General features: G+C 38.2%; 1 protein-coding gene across 1 annotated transcript in view; it reads left to right on the top strand.

Moving 5' to 3' along the window:
* The window catches only part of SYNE2 (spectrin repeat containing nuclear envelope protein 2), a 377,154-nt gene that overhangs the window by 128,154 nt on the left and 227,751 nt on the right, over positions 1–21,249 (top strand). The window contains 14 exon segments of the mRNA XM_050797880.1: positions 404–566; positions 2,546–2,624; positions 2,877–3,064; positions 4,519–4,683; positions 5,609–5,758; positions 8,305–8,466; positions 12,207–12,365; positions 12,742–12,915; positions 15,922–16,056; positions 17,137–17,295; positions 19,013–19,224; positions 19,367–19,457; positions 20,284–20,393; positions 20,982–21,108. Coding sequence (XP_050653837.1) covers positions 404–566; positions 2,546–2,624; positions 2,877–3,064; positions 4,519–4,683; positions 5,609–5,758; positions 8,305–8,466; positions 12,207–12,365; positions 12,742–12,915; positions 15,922–16,056; positions 17,137–17,295; positions 19,013–19,224; positions 19,367–19,457; positions 20,284–20,393; positions 20,982–21,108 — 2,074 coding nt within the window.

The following is a 21,249-nucleotide window of genomic DNA, read 5'->3' as shown; positions in this document are numbered from 1 at the left end:
ATTACTCAAAAGCAACTTATTAGAATAGTGAGAGGGTATTAGCCTTTATAATGAAAACTTTTAATATATAAACTTAGATTATAGTTTCATTAAGTTATATGAAAGTTTTCAGATTTAGTAAAATATTTCATAGATCAACATTTTATTATAGGATTTGTCAGTCGGGGAATAGTTTATTCAGAAAATGTTGTGTTTGATGTTTTTACCTTAGAAATAGTTGTTTTATATCTAGTCACAGTATTTGTTTTACAATGTTTAAAAAAGAAAAAGACAATGATACATCTGAGTTCCATGTGCTTAAAAGAAAGAGTTAAAGCCTCAGTATTTTTAAAAATGCTGAACAGATTTCTCACATTTGGTCAATAATATTAAGTTAAATTCCAAAACCTGCACTGTTTTCCAGAATCAACAACATTTTGGAGAAAAAATTTATTCTACTTCTAGAATTTCATTACTACACGTGCTTAGTTCTTGGTTTGGTAGATGAAGTGAAATCAAAATTGGATATTTGGAACATTAAATATGGGAGCAGAGAATCTGTGGAATTATTGCTGGAAGACTGGCATGTAAGCTTTTAAATTTTGTGTCTTAGGCAACTCTTCTCCGTCTCTGGGTGCTGTGTTTGCATTTTTCCTTGGCACGATTTCCCATTAACTCTTTGGGTTTTGAGATGGGTTTTCTTGGTAGATTTCATTAGCTTAAATATTGCCTGGAGAGGAGAATTACAGGGAGTCAAACAGCAGCATAGGAAAGGGTAAAAAAATAGAAAATATCACTACTTACTACCCAAGGGGAGATTAAGAGTTAACCAGGTCTATTAACATAATATGAAAGGTTTCCATGCTTTTTTTTCATTAAAAATTCCTTCTTTCACTTACTTGAAATGTTAATTTTGGGTTCCTTTTCAGATTCATAGTTTCATGCAGTAATTACATTTTTCTTATAACATTTTGATCTTAACTTACTAAATTTTACTAGCTAGGATAAACAGTACATTTTTTCTTTTGTCTTGAGGCTTTCTTTTTGGCTTTAGCTCTTCTAATTTATAGGAAAAATGTTTGAAGTGACTTAAATATAAGTGTGTTCACATCTAAGTTAAAACTACAGCATCACAGAAATGTCAATTCTACATTTAGGCCTTGTCCTTCTTTTTGTTTCCCTCCTTTTAGAGATGAGGTGGGGCTGGGCGCGGTAGCGCACACCTGTAATCCCAACACATTGAGAGGCCAAGGCAGGCGGATCACCTGAGGTCAGGAGTTCGAGACCAGCCTGGCCAACATGGCGAAACCTCCCTCTACTAAAAATACAAAAATTAGCCAGGTGTGGTTGTAGGCACCTGTAATACCAGCTGCTTGGGAGGCTGAGGCAGGAGAATCACTTGAACCCTGGGAGGTAGAGGTTGCAGTGAGCTGAGATTGTTCCACTGCACTGCCCTCCAGCCTGGGTGACAGAGCGAGACTTTGTCTCAAAAAGAAAAAAAAAAAAAAAAAAAAAAAAGAAATGAGAGGGGAAAGGAAAATCCACGATTGTAAATTTTGTTGTAAAAATTTAAAAAATGATAGAGAAATTTACTTCCAATTTATGACTTAAACACTCTAAGTTTCCAAACAGAAAGCATCATTCTAAACTAGGCTAGATTTTGAGTATTTCTATTTCTTTTTCCTTGGTTGAATTTTCATTTTTCTATTTAAATATTCATACTATTGGCACACATAAATATAAAGTAAATATGAATTTTGAATTAGCTTAGTATTTTTCTGTAACAGAATTTGGTTAATGGAGGCCGGGCGCGGTGGCTCAAGCCTGTAATCCCAGCACTTTGGGAGGCCGAGACGGGCAGATCACAAGGTCAGGAGATCGAGACCATCCTGGCTAACATGGTGAAACCCCGTCTCTACTAAAAATACAAAAAAAAAAAACTAGCCGGGCGAGGTGGCGGGCGCCTGTAGTCCCAGCTACTCGGGAGGCTGAGGCAGGAGAATGGCGTAAACCCGGGAGGCGGAGCTTGCAGTGAGCTGAGATCCGGCCACTGCACTCCAGCCTGGGTGACAGAGCGAGACTCCGTCTCAAAAAAAAAAAAAAAAAAAAAAAGAATTTGGTTAATGGTAGTTTCTGAAATGTTTCTGTGTGATGGATATCTTTTTGTAACATACTCTATCTAAAAAAAGTACTCAATATTAATAAAGCATGTGAAATAAGAGCAACTGACACAATTATGTAATATTAATAAAATGTGCAAAGTAGGAGATCCTGAAATTACTATAAATACTTACCTTGCCTTTTTCCACAAGAGGAATACCATTGTAACACCATGTCACCACATTAAGATCAATTTTATCAGATGTCAGACCTATTTAATGTTCACACCCAGCTTATGTCTCCTAGATTTTCACCATCCTTCTTCGTCTTTTCCTACCAAATATGTAGTATTAAAGCCCTAAAGAAATTTTGGTAACTATGTCCTTCATTGAATGGCTGTATCTCTCTATCTGGATTTCTTGGCACAATTTTAAAAGTAAAAACTGTCTTTTTGTTTTCTTCCCAGAAATTTGTTGAAGAAGAAGAATTGCTAGCTCGACTTGATACTTCTTTTCAAAAATGTGGAGAAATTTATAAGAATTTGGGTAAAGTAGTTCAGTTACTTTTTGAGGAATGACTGTCACTTAACAATGATGTTTTATCTGTTGTGCTTTCTATATAATGTTTTACAAGTTAGTTTTATGTGCATGTTTTCCTGGGAAAATTCTTGCTTTCACTTTTAATATTGTCAGAGTACATATTATTTTGCCACTGTCAATTAGTATGCAAATATTTTAAAATAGTATTAATAAAAAATTGTTTTCTAAGATTGCTTTTTTGTTTTGTTGATATTGTAGCTGGAGAATGTCAGAATATTAGTAAACAGTATATGATGGTGAAATCTGATGTTTGTATGTATAGAAAAAAAATATGTAATGTGAAGTCCACTCTACAAAAAGTGCTGGCATGTTGGGCTACTTATGTGGAAAACCTTCGCTTGCTAAGGGCTTGCTTTGAGGAGACAAAGAAGGAAGAAATTAAAGAGGTATTTGCAGTCTAATAGCATCTGCTCAATTTTATTTTTTAATTGTTTTGTTTTGTGACCCTCATTTTCAATCCAAAGATGAGAAAACAAAGAAGAGTACACCAGTGTTTTGGAAAATTCTTCAAGGTCTTGGAAAAAATTTAGTTTCTTCCCAATATAATTGCCAAGAGGCAGTTTCCTCCACTGGTTTATAGGTTTTATACATGGTCACGCACACACATACACGCCCCCCTTCCCACACACAGAGCTTTCTTAAGGTATAACTTGCATATGGAGTAATAGCTTTTGGGAGATGTTTTGCTAAGCTCTTTGGAGAGGAAATAAGACTTAATATACTGGGTAGCTTATAGACACAGTTAAAATAAACTACTGTTCAGAAAATTTTATTTTTCCATTTGGTTGAAACCTTTCAGCTCTAAAATCTTCCTGAGTTTCTAGAGGAGGAAAATCAAGATACCTTAACTTATCTGTAGGGGTGTGGAAGAACTGTCAATGTAATTCATTATTGTTTTCATGTGTTGTTCATGTAATAATCTGTTCTATGATTATTTGAGGTGGTTTTTCTTTCTTTCATTTGTTTTTTTCTGTTGCAGATGGCTATAGATAGCCTTTCAGATTAAACATTTCCAAAATAGAAACTAAAATTAATATAAAATAGATTATTTGTGTTAAAGTAAAATTTGTGATAACTGTAAGAGTGCAAAAAAGAGCGTTTTAGGGATTGAGTCATCACTTCTGTCACCTGTATTAGTACTAGAATTTAAAATCTTTGTCTTCCAACAGTCCTTCTGTCTTTAAAGATTGTCTATAAAAATGTACATAACTCAGAGAAAAATAACACTCTAAGGTTGTAATACCCAAACTGCTAAGAAACCCTGAGCTACCAGAGAGAACTAAGAGAACTTATGGAACACTCTAAAATTTGAAGGAGACACAACAACATCCATCTGTTGGATACCATGCTGCTACTAAGTTGTTGAACCTAACTACTGAAAATGGGAACTGTTAGATAATATTTCTGGCCTAGGGACTCTCTGAAAAAATTAATGAGACAATTAAGGCTCCATGCACTAAACAAGTTTGGAAACCTCTGCTGTAAGTTCATCAGCCATGTGGAAAGAGAGATCAGATGCATCTTAAAAGTCCAGGACCAGGAGTGATGACAGACAGCTGGCACTTGCCAGTTAGCACTTAGGAGTGAAGAGCTAGACCAACAGGGTTGGGAGACTCCTCTAAGGGGAAAGTCAAAGTCTCTGCAAAGAATGTTGCTTAGGATTAGTCTTGGTACGGAGGTTGCCATGACCTTGATTGTGCTACTGCACTCCAGCCTGGGCAACAGAGCAAGACTCCATCTCAAAAAAAAAAAAAAAAAAAGCCTTGGTGAACATTTATTATACATAATAGAAAGAGAGTATTATGTCATTAAGATAGTATGTTGCTTGTGTGTTGTGTAGGTACCCTTTGAGACACTAGCCCAGTGGAATCTAGAACATGCTACTTTAAATGAAGCAGGAAATTTCTTAGTCGAAGTCAGCAATGATGTGGTTGGATCATCTATTTCTAAAGAGCTGAGAAGGCTGAATAAAAGATGGAGAAAGTTGGTTTCAAAAACTCAACTTGTAAGTTCTTTTGATTGGTTGCAGCTTTATTTAGATATGATTTATGTACCATACAATTTACTCATTGTAAGGTCATAACTGATTGATTTCTGGTATATGCACAGAGTTATGTAGCCATTACCATAAAAAATTTAGAACATTTTTATTACTTCATAAGGAAACCCTAGCAGTCACTCCCTATTTTCTTCCAATGCCCCCCGCCCCAGCCCTATGCAACCACGAATCCACTGTCTTTCTATAGATTAGCCTATTCTGGACATTTCACATAATAGAATCATATAATATGTGATCTCTTGTGACTGGCTTATGTTACTTGGCATAATATTTTTAAGGTTCATCCCTATTATAGAATGTAATCGTACTTCATTCCTTTTTATTGGCAAATAATAAATCATTGTATGGATATACCACATTTTGTTTATCCATTCTCTAGTTGATGCACATTTGGATTCTTTTCACTTTTTGGGTTTTTATGAACAATGTAGCTATGGACATTCATGTGGACACATGTTTTCTTTGAGTGTATGCCCATGAGAGCTTTCAATTCTTAAACCTTTCTTGAGTATATGCCTGAGAAAGCTTTTAATTCTTGAACCCTTTTTACTACAGAGCTGTCATGAAGGAAAAACAAGTATTGTTTTGCCTGCTAGATTTTCAGCTCATTGAGAACATACACCGAGCCTTATTTATCTTTATATGTAGCATAGTGCCTCATAAAAGCAGACTTTTTATAAAATATTTTTTCAACTGATTCTTAACAGTTTGAGACATAGGTGTTTTATGTGAAAAGTTCACATTTTATAGCACAGTTGTAGTTTAATCCTAAACGTATAGTTGAATATATTACGTCCACTTCCTGTTTGTAATGTATATTAGCATAAAATAAAATATGAGTATTAAATTTCATGAAATTAATTTTGTATAGGAAATGAACCTGCCACTGATGATAAAAAAACAGGATCAGCCCACTTTTGACAGTTCTGGAAATATTCTATCTAAAGAAGAAAAAGCAACTGTTGAGTTTTCAACAGATACATCAATAGAACTTCCTGAAAATTCTAATCAACATATAAAGGTAAAATAATCGTACTTTGTATATTTCACTTGCATATAGAAATAATTTAAGTTTGCTATTAATAAAAAAGATACTGCCAGGCACGGTGGCTCGTGCCTGTAATCCCAGCACTTTGGGAGGACAAAGCAGGTAGATCGCTTGAGCTCAGGAGTTCGAGATCAGCCTGGGTAACATGGCAAAACTCTGTCTATACCAAAAATACAAAAGATTAGCTGGGCATGTGTTTGCACACCTGTGGTTCTAGCTACTCGGGAGGCTGAGGTGGGAGGATTACTTGCGCCTGGGAGGTGGAAGTTGACAGTGAGGCGAGATCGAGCCACTGCACGCCAGCCTGGGTGACAGAGTAAGACTCCCGCCTCAAGAAAGAAAAGATACTGTTGAGATGGTGGTAAATGTGTGAATTGTTAGATAACATTTAAAGTATGGTCATTTCCTAGGAAAATGCTTAAATGTTTTCCCTCATGAAGTCTTTAGCATGAAAGTCTTACTTACTCCACTTACTGTGCTCTCACAGACTCACAGAGCAATCCTGACTCTGAGCAGTGTAAATTGAGTTGTTATTTTCTTGAGATTACTTCTGACTAGTGCACAGAAATTGGCTACCTTTAAGCTAACCCCTGGCCTACGTGTGTCTTGCTTCCTTTCTGTAAAATGGGGGAAAATATTCTATTTCTTCCTTGTTTTGTTATGTAATTTGGAGGATGACTTTATAGGAAAAAGTATGGGAAAAGAACAAAAAATAAATTAAAAATCATATACTTGTAAGATATAATACCTATGGCTTGGGACATGCTCCACCTTCGTGATAACTTACACAGCTTTACTTAAACTACTTTTAAACTGTCTGGGACCTACTGGCATGATGGAGTGCCAGCGTAAAGAATGCCTACTTAGAAAATCTTGAAAGATCTGAATTTTTGCAGTGTGCTTTAAAATACTAGAGTCTTCTGATACATTTAAAATGTGATTTGACCAGGCAAGGTGGCTTATGACTTCAATTCTAGCACTTTGGGAAGCTGAGGCGAGAGGATTGCTTGAGCTCAAAAGTTCGAGACCAACCTGGGCAACATAGTGAAACCCTATCTCTATTTAAAATAAAATAAATAAAATAGTGATCTGATTAAAAACAACTTTAAGAATGTATCTTTGGGCTGGGAGCGGTGGCTCACGCCTGTCATCCCAGCACTTTGGAAGGCTGAGGCAGGCGGATCACTTGAGGTCAGGAGTTTGAGACCAGCCTGGCCAACATGGTGAAACCCCATCTCTACTAAAAATACAAAAATTAGCCAGGAGTGGTGGCAGGTGCCTGTAATCCCAGCTACGTGGGAGGCTGAGGCAGGAGAATTGCTTGAACCCAGGAGGTGGAGATTGCCGTGAGCCAAGATTGCACCACTGCACTCCAGCCTGGGTGACGGACTGAGACTCTGTCACAAAAAAAACAAACAAAAAAAAGTGTCTGTGTACTCCATAAATATAAGCCATTATAATTTGTCAACATATAGTTTAAGAAATAATGCATCTATCATGTAAAGCTATAGTATGTCAACCTATAGATTATTAATGGGGAAAAGATTTAATTTTGTTGAAATTTGATTCCGAGTTTCTTCTTGATATTTCACAACTACCATTACTAATAGCTGAATTTATTTAAATCGTGTATGAGTTTTAGCAATGTGTTTACCGTCACTTACCATAATTTACTAAACTTTAATCTTCTTACATGTAAAATGGAGAAAGTATTATCTGATAGGAATGATATTATAATTAAGTAAGAAACCCTGAACAAACTTTTTAATTTGCAAAATGATATATACTATTTTGAAGTGTTATCATTGGCCAGGCATGGTGGCTCATACTTGTAATCCCAGCTCTCTGGGAGGCTGAGATGGGGCTTAAGCCCAGGAGTTTGAGATCAGCCTGGGCAACATAGTGAGACCCCCATCTCTACAAAATATAAAAAATTAGCTAGACATAGTGGCATACTCCTGTAATCCCAGCTACTCGGGAAGCCGAGGTGGGAGGATCACTTGAGCCTGGGCGGTTGAGGCTGCAATGAGCTGTGATTGTGCCACTGTACTCCAGCCTGGGCAATAAAGCGAGACCTCATATAAACAAAAAAAGTTATTGTTGTCAAAAAATGACATCTTACATCGTTAAAATATGTTTAATTAGCCCTCTTCAGGAAAGAAAGTGGTGTAACTTTTTTATCTTTTATTTTTGAACACAGGATCTTGCTTTGTTGCCCAGGCTGGAATGCAGTGGCATGATCATAGCTCCAAACTCCTGGGTTTAGGCAATTCGCTTGCCTCAGCCTCCTGAGTAGCTAGAACTACAGGCATGCACCATTATGTCCAGCTAACTTTAAAATTTTTTGGAGAGATGAGGTCTCGCTTTGTTGCCCAGGCTGGTCACAAACTCCTAGCCTAAAGCGATCCTCCTGCCCTGGCCTCCTAAAGAGTTGGGATTACAGGTGTAACTTTTTGAAAAGGAAAATTATTTTGTTATGTACATGCTGACATTTTCAGTGGTAATTTTGAATGTTGTAGGCTGGAGAGGAACATGAAAAAGAAGATGAAGAATTCACAGGGCAACTAAAAGTGGCTAAAGATGTTGAAAAACTCATTGGACAAGTGGAAATCTGGGAGGCAGAAGCCAAATCTCTTTTGGATCAAGATAATGTGGACACCTCAATGGAAGAATCTTTGAAGGTATGAGTGTAAAAGTATTAAGAGGGTACTTTCATGGTTGTGCATTTATGTTTTAAGATAAATAGAAAGTTTTAAAGTAAGTAGTAATAAACCTACAGTTTTAATTTTCTTTGTTGGGTGTTTTAAAAATGAATGGATTTTATCACTGGATCATTTGTTATTATTTTGCTTGAAAGCAGAGGTTAGATTAGGAGACCACTGATAATACCTACGAATGTTAAGCTCTTGGACTTATTTTCTTAGCCATAACCTGTGGGTTAAAATATTCTCTTGCACCAGAGGACAATGAAGAGATGAGTGAGTTCAGTCTCATAGAGCTCAGTACAGAGTACACATAAGAGATTATACAATCAGGCTGGGCACGGTGGCTCACGCCTGCAATTCCAGCACTTTGGGCAGTTGAAGCGGGTGGATCACAAGGTCAAGAGATCGAGACCATCCTGGCCAATATGGTGAAACCCCGTCTCTACTGAAAATACAAGAAATTAGCTGGACATGGTGGCACATGCACCTGTAGTCCCAGCTACTTGGGAGGCTGAGGCAGGAAAATTGCTTGAACCCAGGAGGCGGAGGTTGCAGTGAGCCAAGATCGCACCACCGCACTCCAGCCTGGCGACGGAGTGAGACTCCTTCTAAAAAAAAAAAAAAAAAATCACACAATCTATGCTTTGAAAGTTCACCCACTGATGAAGCCACTCTCCTTTCCTTACTCAGTGCAGGCAGAGTGACTCATGTTGTTAGATCTCCATTCTGTCTTTATTCTCAGGCAGTCAACTCATTGAAAGGCAATGAGGCAAGAGTGTGTTTTAATGTCACTTAGTTCTCCTGGGAAAGGAGTTATCATTGAGGTTTTTACTGAGTTCCAGCTCAGCTATAAAACCTACAGAGCATAAATTACAACAAGATGGGAAGTTCCTAGAATAAAAAGGAACATTTACATAATTTTTCTAAGCCTACATTTCTGAAAAGTGTGTCTTTCAGCATTTTGTGTTTTCATTGTGTGATAGTTTTTATTACTTTGAAAATATTATATAAATTTATCATGCCATCTCATCTGCCAGTGCTTTTCTGATTTTTAGTATTTATTTATCTACTGTATCTGGAATTTATTTTCATAAAAAATGAGGTAGAAATTAAAATTAAAAAATTTTTTTAATAATTTAAAAATTATTGTGAACATACAAGCACACTGAAATATATTTCTATTAAGAAAGAATTAAGTAGATATTCATTGGATCAAAATATTGGATCAAGATATATTCTAAAGTAAGAAATACAAGTTCCTAAACTGTATGGATAATGAGATAATGTAATCTCATTTGTGGTTTTTAAACAGAGTTGTATTTTTATATATAATGCATTTATATTCATAGAAAAATATCTGTAAAGCTATACCAGTAACTGAGTCTATCTTAATCCTGTGTTATTCCCAGCTCTTAATACATGGTAGACATAAAATAAATATTTTCTTTCCTTTTTTTTGAGACAGGGTTCTGCTCTGTCACCCAGGCGGGAGTACAGTGGCACAGTCATGGCTCACTCAGCCTCCCCAGGTTCAAGTGATCCTTCCACTTCAGCCTCCCAAGTAGCTGGGATTGCAGGCATGCACCATCACGCCCAGCTAATTCTTTTATTTTTAGTAGAGATAGGGTTTTGCTGTATTGCCCAGGCTGGCCTTGAACTCCTGGGCTAAAGTGATTTGTCCGCCTCCGTCCCTCAAAGTGCTGTAGGCGTGAGCCACCACGCCTGGCTATGAATATTTTCTTTACATGCTGTACCTTTCTATTGTTTTTCAGTTTTTTTAATTACATGAGCTTTTTTGTTGGTTTTATAATTTAAAAGAGGGAACAATTGAAATTATAAATGAACGTGCTAATTTCAAAAAATTGAAATCACTGTTAATTCCAGTGCCCCAAGACAAATAAGATCAACATTTACATAGTTGATATCACACACTATAACTTCTATTTGATCATACCCATGTATATTAGTTTGTTTTCACCCTGCTATTAAAGACATACCTGAGACTGGGCAATTGACAAAAGAAAGAGGTTTAATGGACTTATAGTTCCACGTGGCTGGGAAGGCCTCACAATCATGGCGGAGAGTGAAAGGCATGTCTATGTGATGGCAGACAAGAGAAGAGGGTTTGTGCAGGGCAACTCCCTATATGAGAACAGCACAGGAAAGATCTGCCCTCATGATTCAATTACCTCTCACCGGGTCTCTCCCACAACTAGTAGGAATTCAAGATGAGATTTGGGTGGGGACACAGCCAAACCGTATCTCCATGCCACTGTGAGTTGTAATTAAAAAATTATTTTTTGCTAACTTGAGAACTGAAAAGTGGTATCTCCTTACTGTTTTAATGCGTAGTTATTTGACTACATGTGATACTGAATGATCATATATTTATTAGACATCTGTTTCTGTGAATTATCTGTTCTTATATTTTCAAAATTTTCTTTGGGATCCTGGCATTTTTTAAATTGAATTATACAAGCTCTTTGAATTGTGATCCATTTTCATTTCTGTGTCAAATATTTTTGCTGAGTTGTTGACTTTGTTTATTTTATTTTGCACTGCAGGGTTTTTATATTTATGCAGTCATGTCTGTCCCTACTCTTAGGCCTGGAAAGACCCTCTGCAGTGAGATAGCAGATCAGATTTTATTTCATTTTATTATTTTTTTGAGACGGAGTCTCGCTCTGTTGCCCTGGCTGGAGTGCAGTGGTGCAATCTTGGCTCACTGCAATCTCTACCTCCCAGGTTCAAGAGATTCTTCTACCTCAGCCTCTCAAGTAGCTGGGACTATAGGCACCCGCCACCACACCTGGCTAATTTTTGTATTTTTAGTAGAGGTCGGGTTTCCCCATGTTGGCCAGGCTAATCTCAAACTCCTGACCTCAAATGATCCACCCACCTCGGCCTCCCAAAGTGCTTGGATTACAGGCACGAGCCACCGCCAGTTTTATTTTATTTCATTTATTTTATTGTATTTTTTGAGATGGAGTTTTGCTCTTATCACCCAGGCTGGAGTTCAGGAGCACAGTCTTGGCTCACTGCAACCTCTGCCTCCTGGGTTCAAGCAGTTCTCCTGCCTCAGTCTCCCGAGTAACTGGGATTACAGGCACGTGCCACCATGACCAGCTAATTTTGTATTTTTAGTAGAGATGGGGTTTCACCATGTTGGCCAGGGTGGTCTCGAACTCCTGACCTCAGGTGATCAGCCCGCTTCAGCTTCCCAAAGTGCTAGGATTACAGGTGTGAGTCACTGCACCTGGCTGCAGATTGGTTTTTATGGATAATGTCTTCTTTTTGTGGTTTTATATTTCTGACCCATTTGGAATTTATTTCTGTTATGATATATAAAGGTTATTTTCTGATGGCTATTTTCTCCAGTAACATTTATTGAATTCTCCTCTTCACTACTTTGACATGGAACAAGTTCATTTTAAGATTTATTACCATTGTCTCAACTTTCTTTCTATTGTCATTGTATTACTTTTATTCTTTATTTTATTGAAGTGCTTACTTTATAATCTATAAAACACGTTCAGAATCTGATTGTATCAATATGAACTTTCAAAATGACTCCTTAAAATATCATTTTTCAGAATGCAAATTTGCCGGATTTTGGATTAATAATGAACTTTTTTGGTTTCCTGAGATTGTTTTGAGTAATGTTTAACATATAAGAAGAATGTTTATTGTGATCTCACTTCAATTTGTTTTAATAGCATCTTATTGCCAGAGGCTCTATGTATGATGAGCTTATGGCAAGAACTGAAGATACGTTACAAATGGATATACAAAATATTTCAAGCCAGGAGTCCTTTCAACATGTTCTCACAACTGGGCTTCAGGCAAAGATTCAAGAAGCTAAAGAGAAAGTCCAGGTCTCTCTTTAATATTCGCTATTTAGTAATTCTGTTCTCTAAAACCGAGGGGTCACTGGGTGGGCAGTGAAGGGGGGTGATAGCCCTGTAGCTTGGAAACGTTTTGTAAAATATTACTTTTGCTTTATGTTTTATTTCTTTATAATTTAGAGCATGTCGGAAAATATAAGTATCATAGTATATAAGTATCATAATTTAGATAGATATCTACGTTTAGATAGATTTATCATAATTTAGATAGATTTATCATGATTTAGATAGATATCTAAATATCTTTGTCTAGTGGGAAAATAACAAGTAGTCAAAGTATTTGTTAACTTAAGAATTTATTAAGAATTGGTCCCTGTGTTAATTTGAGAATTTTTTTTTCTTCAAGATCAATGTGGTAAAACTTGTTGCAGCGTTGAAGAACTCAGCCGACGTTTCACCAGAATTGGACATCAGGCTGAAGATGGAAGAATCCCAGAAGGAACTTGAATCATATATGACGAGGGCTCAGCAGTTACTGGGGCAAAGAGAGAGCCCTGGTCAACTCATTTCAAAATACAAGGTGGGAATCTTTTCAACCATCAAATGTAAGACATTTATCGTTAACTGCCTATCTTGTTTGAAATCAAGATGTTTCCTTCACTGTAATTATACACTGAGTTACTATAACTTAAAAAGAATTTCCCAGTATTATATATTGTTCCCCTGAGGTTACTAAATGTAAGTATTGAAGTATAGAATTTTTTAATTCAAATTTTATTGTGGATCTGCTGAATGTACTCAGTGAAAGAGTGCAGCCGACTCTATGACATTGAACCAGAATTTAATTTCTCTGGCTTTTTAATTTGTAAAATTGGCGTAATAATTCCAGCCCTATCCACCTGTCAGATTTGTTGTGAGACTTTAAGTGAAAATAAGGCATATGAAATTACTTTGCATACATTCTCTGAATATAAAAAAATACCATTATTATTAAAAAACTTTGAAACATGCTTATCTGTAATTAAAGACCTAATAGTGTTTTTTATAGAGACAGTTTCAGGTTAATTTTTATGGTTTGATAGGCTGAGGTTGCAGCTTAAGATGTCACCAAACCAGAGACTCACTATTAATTGACATGGTGGGAGGTGCTGGGGGAATTAGAAGCAAAGCTAAATGCCTCTACCTTGGAGCAAATGGGAGAGGTGGAGTAATACCAGCTCTTTTGTTCATTCATACTCAGCATTTAGCACACTTTATTGAACACTTAAAATGAGCTGGGCATTTGGAGGAAATAAAGATTCAGGAAGACAGTGGCCCATTCCTACTCCTACTCTTTATGAAAGGGCGCCCTATAGGAGCCTCTCTTCATTCTCATCACGACCTCCGTCTGTCTTCTGGGCCTCAACACTATTTTGCCTTTCTGTATTGCAAACCATGCTGGGACCCTGTTGTCAGTCATTTCAGCACTGCTTTTCCTATGACCTTAGTAGCCCTTGTCTGCTTGATCTCATGCCATTTGCACTTTGCTAGCTGCCACCTTCAACCACTTGCCTCTGTCTTTTATTCCCACTTTTGCTCCCGGGTTCCTGAAAGTACTAAATTGACTTTAAGAATGAATGGTTGTTTTAAATGATGGTGAGGCTGGATTCTAGGTGGCTAGATATGGTCTGGTCAGGCAAAACAGAAGGAAAAAAAAAGAGAGGCTCCTAGGCTCCCTCTTTTTCTTTTTCTTTTTCTTTGAGACAGGGTCTCACTCTGTCACCCAGGCTGGAGTACAGTGGTGCTGTCTCGGCTCACTGCAGCCTCCAACTCCTGGGTTCAAGCTGTCCTCCTGCCTCAGCCTCCAAGTAGCTGGTACTACAAGCACACACCACTACGCCCGCTAATTTTTTTAAATTTTTTTTGTAGGAAAAGGGTCTCACTCTGTTGGCCAAGGCTGGTCTCAAACTCCTGGCCTCAAGTGATCCTCCCAAGTCAGTCTCCCAAAGTGCTGGGATTACAGGCATGAGCCACTGTGCTCAGCTGCTTGGCTTCTTTACCAGAGAAGGGCTGGAGGTGTCAGTTCTCACACAATTTTCCTCTCCCTGACCGTCTTCCTTTTGGTTTTCCCCCATTTTGCCAATGGCATTTAGTCAAGTGGATACACTTTCACAGCAGAAGCAAGATCCCTGTCCTGGTAGGCATGCACACACGGGCAGTGGGAGCTCCCAGCTATGACTAGCATACAGGGTAAAGGTGTCTCCCCAGGTCATAAATCTAGCAGTCCTCCAGGAGGCCTTGGAGGAGGGCCCTGGAGCTCAACATTGTGCCTTACCTGCAGCCGGTCCATAAAAATGTGTAATGAGTGAATGAGCGAATTCCCACCCTGCTTGGCTTCTCCCTGAGAATGACTTTCATCTTCTCTCTCCTGTAGGGGCCTTTTTCACACACAGGCCCCGACCTGTTTTTTTGTTCTGTCATTCACTAGTTACCTAGGCCATGTTTCTGCTCCTATAGAGTATGTCAGGTTAGGAGCAGACACATGCCTGTCACGGCTGTTCCCATCCTTGTGTACTGCTGGGGAGAGACTGCCAACGTGAGTGGCCCTGGGCAAAACTTTGAAGTTGATGGTGAAACAAATTGGCCTCCTTTCAGCTAACTGCTTATGCACGATAGTTAACCTTTCTATAAATTTTGTCTTGGCCGGGTATGGTGGCTCACACCTGTGATCCCAGCATTCTGGGAGGCTGAGGTGGGAGGCTTGCTTGAGCCCAGGAGTTTGAGGTTTCAGTGAGCTGTGATTGTGCCACTGCACTTCAGCCTAGGTGACAGATCGAGAACTTATCTCAAAACAAAAAACAAAACAAAACAAAACAAAACTGGTAGACTCTTTATGTTATATTGCTTCTGAAGTATGGTTGTCTGCTCAATACTTAAGAACTTCAAGGCCGGGTGCGGTGGCTTAAGCCTGTAATCCCAGCACTTTGGGAGGCCGAGACGGGCGGATCACGAGGTCAGGAGATCGAGACCATCCTGGCTAACACGGTGAAACCCCGTCTCTACTAAAAAATACGAAAAAATAGCCGGGCGAGGTGGCGGGTGCCTGTAGTCCCAGCTACTTGGGAGACTGAGGCAGGAGAATGGCGCAAACCCGGGAGGCGGAGCTTGCAGTGAGCTGAGATCTGGCCACTGCACTCCAGCCTGGGCGACAGCGCGAGACTCCCTCTCAAAAAACAAACAAAAAAAAGAACTTCAGAGGAAACTTAACCAGTGGCTTATTAAACCTGTACAGTGAACTTTATAATTACTTATCAATGGGGTAACAAAAATCATTTTGAATATCATGAAGGTATCTTAATCTGGGCCTCATGTGTAACTACATTTGAATAATAAATATTTTGGCACTCTTTTGAAAGGAATTCAAGAGATGCCAAAGGGCTAGCAACCTCAATTTACAAAGAGAAGTCTCCTATAAATCTTCAGATGTTCTTCAGAGAGCCCCTTCCTACTTTACCAGTTAAAGACATACCAAAATTAGCTTTGAGGATTTGGCAGTAGAATTAGAATGAGGTTTCTATGATCTCGTTTGCATTTTTTTTTTCTTTAGGAAGCACTAATAATTTATAATACAAAGAGTCTGGCCAAGTATTTGAAAGCTGTGGAAGAACTGAAAAATAATGTAACCGAGGACATAAAGATGTCTTTAGAAGAAAAGAGTAGAGATGTGTGTGCCGAGTGGGAGGTAAGAACATGCGTATGTCTCTGCACTTACGTTTTTGTATGTCTGATCCTGGGCTGTTGGTTGTCAGAGCCATCCCTGGGGTTTTCCTGCCTACACTGTATCACTGGTGGGCTGGTCCCTGCAAGCTGCAGTCCCAGGGTTCATACAGAGTTTCATAGCAGAATAGGTCTAGGCTTTGGTGGCAGACAAACCTGGATTCAGCAGCTATGACGCTGAGCAAGGTAGTTAACTTTTAGGAGCCTCCCTGATAAAAATGAGATAACACCACCTACTGGGTGGAATTGATGCAATGATTTGTAGAAAGCATCTACCACTGAGATTGTGCTCTGATAATTAATGGCAATTAATATTAAATGATAATATTGAAATGTGTAATTAATATGATAATTAAAATGTATGTGTCTATATCTCTATGTGTAAGAGGATTGAATATGTACTGTTAAGGATCCTCCTAAAACTCGTTTTAAAATAAACTTTTTTTTACTTTAAAATAGTTTTAGATTTACAGAATTACTGTAAAGATGGTGCAGAGAGTTCCAGTGTACCCCATGCCCAGATTCCTCTGTTATCAGCATCTTACATTAGTATAGTATCGTTGATACAATTACTGGGTCAATGTTAATACATTGTTTTTTCTAGCAGTTTACTCTGACAGGTTGATACATTATTATTACCTAAAGTTTGCACTTTATTGACCTTTTCACAGTTTTCCCCAGATGTTCTTTCTGTCTGTTCTAGAATCTCATCCAGGATACACATTACATTTACTTATGTCTCCATGGTCTCAGTTATCTGTTTGCATACAGTTTCCCTCAGTCTGTAGCTTGTCTTTTCATTTTCTTAACAGTGCCTTTCACAGCTAAAATACATTTCGAGTTTGAAAAAAAAACCCATGTTTATGGGCCTGGGATGTTTTAAAACATCTCCCCCCAAAATATATGGATGAATCAGAATGGCACTTAAGCTTTGTTTCTGTCCTTTTGTCACTACACATGTATTTATTGTCACTATAAATACTTTTTTGTATATTTTGTTCCCGTGGTTAATATATTCCCCCCCCCCTTTTTTTTTTTTTTGCAGTCTCTTCATCATGAACTGTCTTTATATGTTCAACAACTGAAAATAGATATTGAAAAAGGGAAGCTTAGTGACAATATTTTAAAACTTGAAAAGCAAATAAATAAAGAAAAGAAACTTATCCGTAGAGGAAGGACCAAGGGTCTCATCAAAGAACATGAGGTACAATAACGTGTTTCCACTTAAATTTCGTCATCATTTTGGGGTTTATCTTAAATGGTTGTGTGTATCTTTAGTCTAGGATGAAACTTGAAAATTACCCAGCCCTCCTCTCCCCTGCGGATGATCACTTCTGTGCTTCACAGAGCCTGTGCTTCTTACTTTTTAGAAGTGAGAAAATTCGGCACTGAGTTAATATTTTATGATTTCCCTTGATGTGTCTCAATGGCCCCTGTCCTCAGACTCTGGTCACAAATGTGTCAACTGTTACTAAAGTACCCATAGTTGGCTTTTGTCAGTATACAGTGTCCTCAGAAGCACAGCTTTTGAGAAAACGAGCAAATCAGGGTATAAAGCAGCTGGGGCAAATCTCATGATCTTTTTTTGGTCTCCATCCTATTTGATTGCTTTTATGTATGTGACATTTCTGACCCTTTTTTTCGTTTCTTTTTAAGTTTCTACTGCTATGGCTCTCCCACTGTCAGTCTCTCTTGCTTTATATAATTCTGTATCTATCTATCATCTGTCTATCTATCTATCTATGTAGATATATATAAATATAGATGTAGATATGTAAATACATAGCAATATATAATTTGCAGTGAGTTCTTTTTAGTGTCTTCACAAATATTCCTTTTTATTCTATTATCTTAGTGTTTTGCTTTTGAAGAAGGGGGTCTCCACCTCCACTTTTGGCTAATTTCCTGCTTCCCTTAGGCGATTTTATGCACTCTGGGGTTTGACCTGCCTTCTCTGCAATGATAGTGCGTCAATTTTTCTCTCCAGCTGAGTCGTTTCACCTGAATTCTATGTTCTATTTCTCACTGATTAGTAGATATCACCAGTGTTTTTCGGAGAACTCAAATTCAGTGAGCTCAAAACTGAACCAATAATATCTCCTCTCAAAGGTTCATTTTGTATTCTGCCTCCTGGTAATGAATGGCATTGCTGTCTCATGACGCCCTTCCTCTCCTTCCTCCCTTCCTTTCCACTCAGGCTTAATTAAATCTGTTGCCAAGCCCCATCTGGTATTCTTCAGAACAGCTTCTTCCTTTCCAGTAGTGTTGCCACTTATCTAAGCCAGGGTTCTTTTCTCAGAATGATGATGGTTGCTTCATCTCATCTTCCATACCAGCAGCAGAGTTGTCCTTTTGAGCCACAAATCTTAGTCGCCAGTTCGCCATACCCCCAGGACAATTCCAGACATTTTAGAAGGCCACTTAGTTCCTTCATAGCCTGGCCCAGGAAACCCCTTTAGCATCCCTCCTGTGCTGTGCAGTCCAGCCCCACGGGAGTACTGGTCCTTTGAGACATCTAGTGCTTTTCATTATCTTCGTGGTTTTCGTCCTCTTGGTGGTCCTTCTGCTAGCAATAACCTCTCTCCCCTTTTACTTGGAGAATTTGCCCTTTCTTCCACGTATAGTTCAGATGCTTCCCTCTTGTGAGGCAGGCTTTCTCTGACTCCTTCAGGCACATAGGCTCTATCATAACACTTAGCACACTCTATGCTGGTTCTTTGTGTGTCTAGGTTACTGAACTGAAAACCCCTTTAGGGCTGACTCCCTCATCTTTTTTTCTCCAGCGCCTATTGTTATAGCACGTAGATGGCCTATACAAGAACGCATTGTTAAAACCACACACATCTGTTAGTTTCTAGTCCTTATGGAATAATCATGTAAACTCATCTGAAGCACATTTCCTGCTTTATTTCTTCAATTAGGCCTGCTTTTCTGAGGAAGGCTGCCTGTACCAGCTTAATCACCACATGGAAGTCCTGAGGGAGCTGTGTGAAGAGCTGCCTTCACAGAAGAGTCAACAAGAAATGAAGAGACTACTCAAAGATTATGAACAAAAGATAGAAAGACTTCTGAAATGTGCTTCCGAGATTCATATGACACTGCAGCCCACAGTGGGAGGCACGTCGAAAAACGAGTTAGTACTTCATAAGAATAGCTACCCTTCAGGATAAAACGAAGCCTTTTGCACAATTAGATGACATTAAGCGTTAGTCATGCTTGTTTAGGTTTCATATTTCTTGCTCTCTTTTAAACACGCAATTTTGATTCCTTTCTAGGGGGACCATCTCCACATCTGAGAATAGAGGAGGGGATTCCCACAGTGAGGCACCATTTGCAAAATCAGATAATCAACCATCAACTGAAAAGGTGTTAAATGTGGATAATGTGTTTTAGAAGTAAACCCAATGTAAAAGACCAAGTGTACCATAATTCACTTCTCATTAATTAGGTGTTGGTTATAATTATCCGATTGTTTTTCTCAATGGAGAATTTCCACTTACACAATGCAAAAGACTGATTTTCAAATGAGAATGCAACTAACCAAAGCTATAGCGAGCATAACCTGATCTTCCTCTGAGTACACAAATAGTTCTTTCTAGCAGAGACCCTTTTGAACCATTATGAATACCGATTATCTGTGTACATTGTTATTGAGGGTAGAAGAGGTTGAGTTTGATCTGTATAGATGTTTCCATTTCATTGAGATGAACAAGTTCATTTATCATTTGCGTTTTCTGTTGCATTATAATGTATTTCATTTTCTGCGGGAATTGAATTTTCTAAATTCCTAAAGTCTAGATAATTTGATATTTACTGTATACTGTAGTCCAGACTGCCAATCAGAACATGTGGAGGAAGGATTGAGGTGAGGCGGATTTGTTTTTGGAGGTCTGCTTCTGCATGGTAGGCTTCTGTCTAGTTTTGACTATGGGTATGGAGTCTCAGGCAGAAATAGCATTTTGGGGCTGGGAGTCTTCCTTTACCATGCTGCCATACCAATTAGAAGGTGCAACTCCCCTCTGTCCTACGGAAAGACTGTTCTCTGAGCTGAGACATCCCAGAGAAATTGTATTATCTCCTCGTTTGAGGTATAAAGAATCAATGATTTATTTTTGAACATAAAGCATTTATCTTTTCCAGATAATTAAGTATGTTTAAGATATTTTGTTTACTATTTTGCATATTCCCTTAGGCAATGGAAGCCACTATGAAGTTTAACTTGGCATCAGAGTTAAAGCCTCCGCAAAAAGAAAGCATTATGGAAAAGGATTACAGTGCATCTGTAAATAGTTTACTAGAGAGGTAAACTCTTTTTAAACAACTGTAAAATCCACCAAAAGTCTTTCATCAATGCAAACATGTTATACTTTTTAAAAATTTTATTTTCAGTTAGTCATCATTTTGCATGTGGTCCAGTAACTTAGACAGAAATTTCATGGTATTTCCTCACATGCAGTTGACAGTAATTTTAAAATATTTCTTTGTATTATTTTATTTTTCTTATTTTTTTTGTTTGTTTTTTGTTTATCTTTGTGTTATTTTATTTTTATATTTTTGGGACAGAGTCTCATTCTGTTGCCCAGGCTGGAATGTAGTGGTGCCATCTCGGCTTGCTGCAACCTCCGCCTCCCAGGATCAAGTGATTCTCCTGCCTCAGCCTCCTGAGTAGCTGAGATTATAGGCACCTGCCACCATGCCCAGCTAATTTTTTGTAGTTTTAGTAGAGATGAGGTTTCACCATGTTGGCCAGGCTGGTCTCGAACTCCTGACTTCAGGCAATCCACCCGCCTTGGTCTCCCAAAGTGCTAGGATTACAGGTGCGAGCCACTGCGCTTGGCCTGTGTTATTTTAAAAATTAACTATTGTGATGTTGCATTTCATTTTGCCCAGGTATGATACATACAGAGATATTCTTGAACACCACCTGCAAAACAACAAATTCAGGGTTACTTCTGATTTCTCTAGTGAAGAGGACAGGAGTAGTTCTTGTCTGCAGGCCAAACTGACAGATTTACAGGTAATTACCAAAAATATTATTTCTCTGGTTATCTTGTTTATTAGAAAATAGTACCACTGTGAGTCGGGACATCCCCTTTTCTGTTGAGGTCACATACGCCAAATGTTTCCAAAGAACTCTCTTTGCTGGATTGCATTTCTA

Source organism: Macaca thibetana, chromosome 7 (genome assembly GCF_024542745.1).
Source record: "Macaca thibetana thibetana isolate TM-01 chromosome 7, ASM2454274v1, whole genome shotgun sequence".
NCBI lineage: Eukaryota > Metazoa > Chordata > Mammalia > Primates > Cercopithecidae > Macaca > Macaca thibetana.
This window is presented reverse-complemented; position numbering and strand designations above follow the sequence as displayed.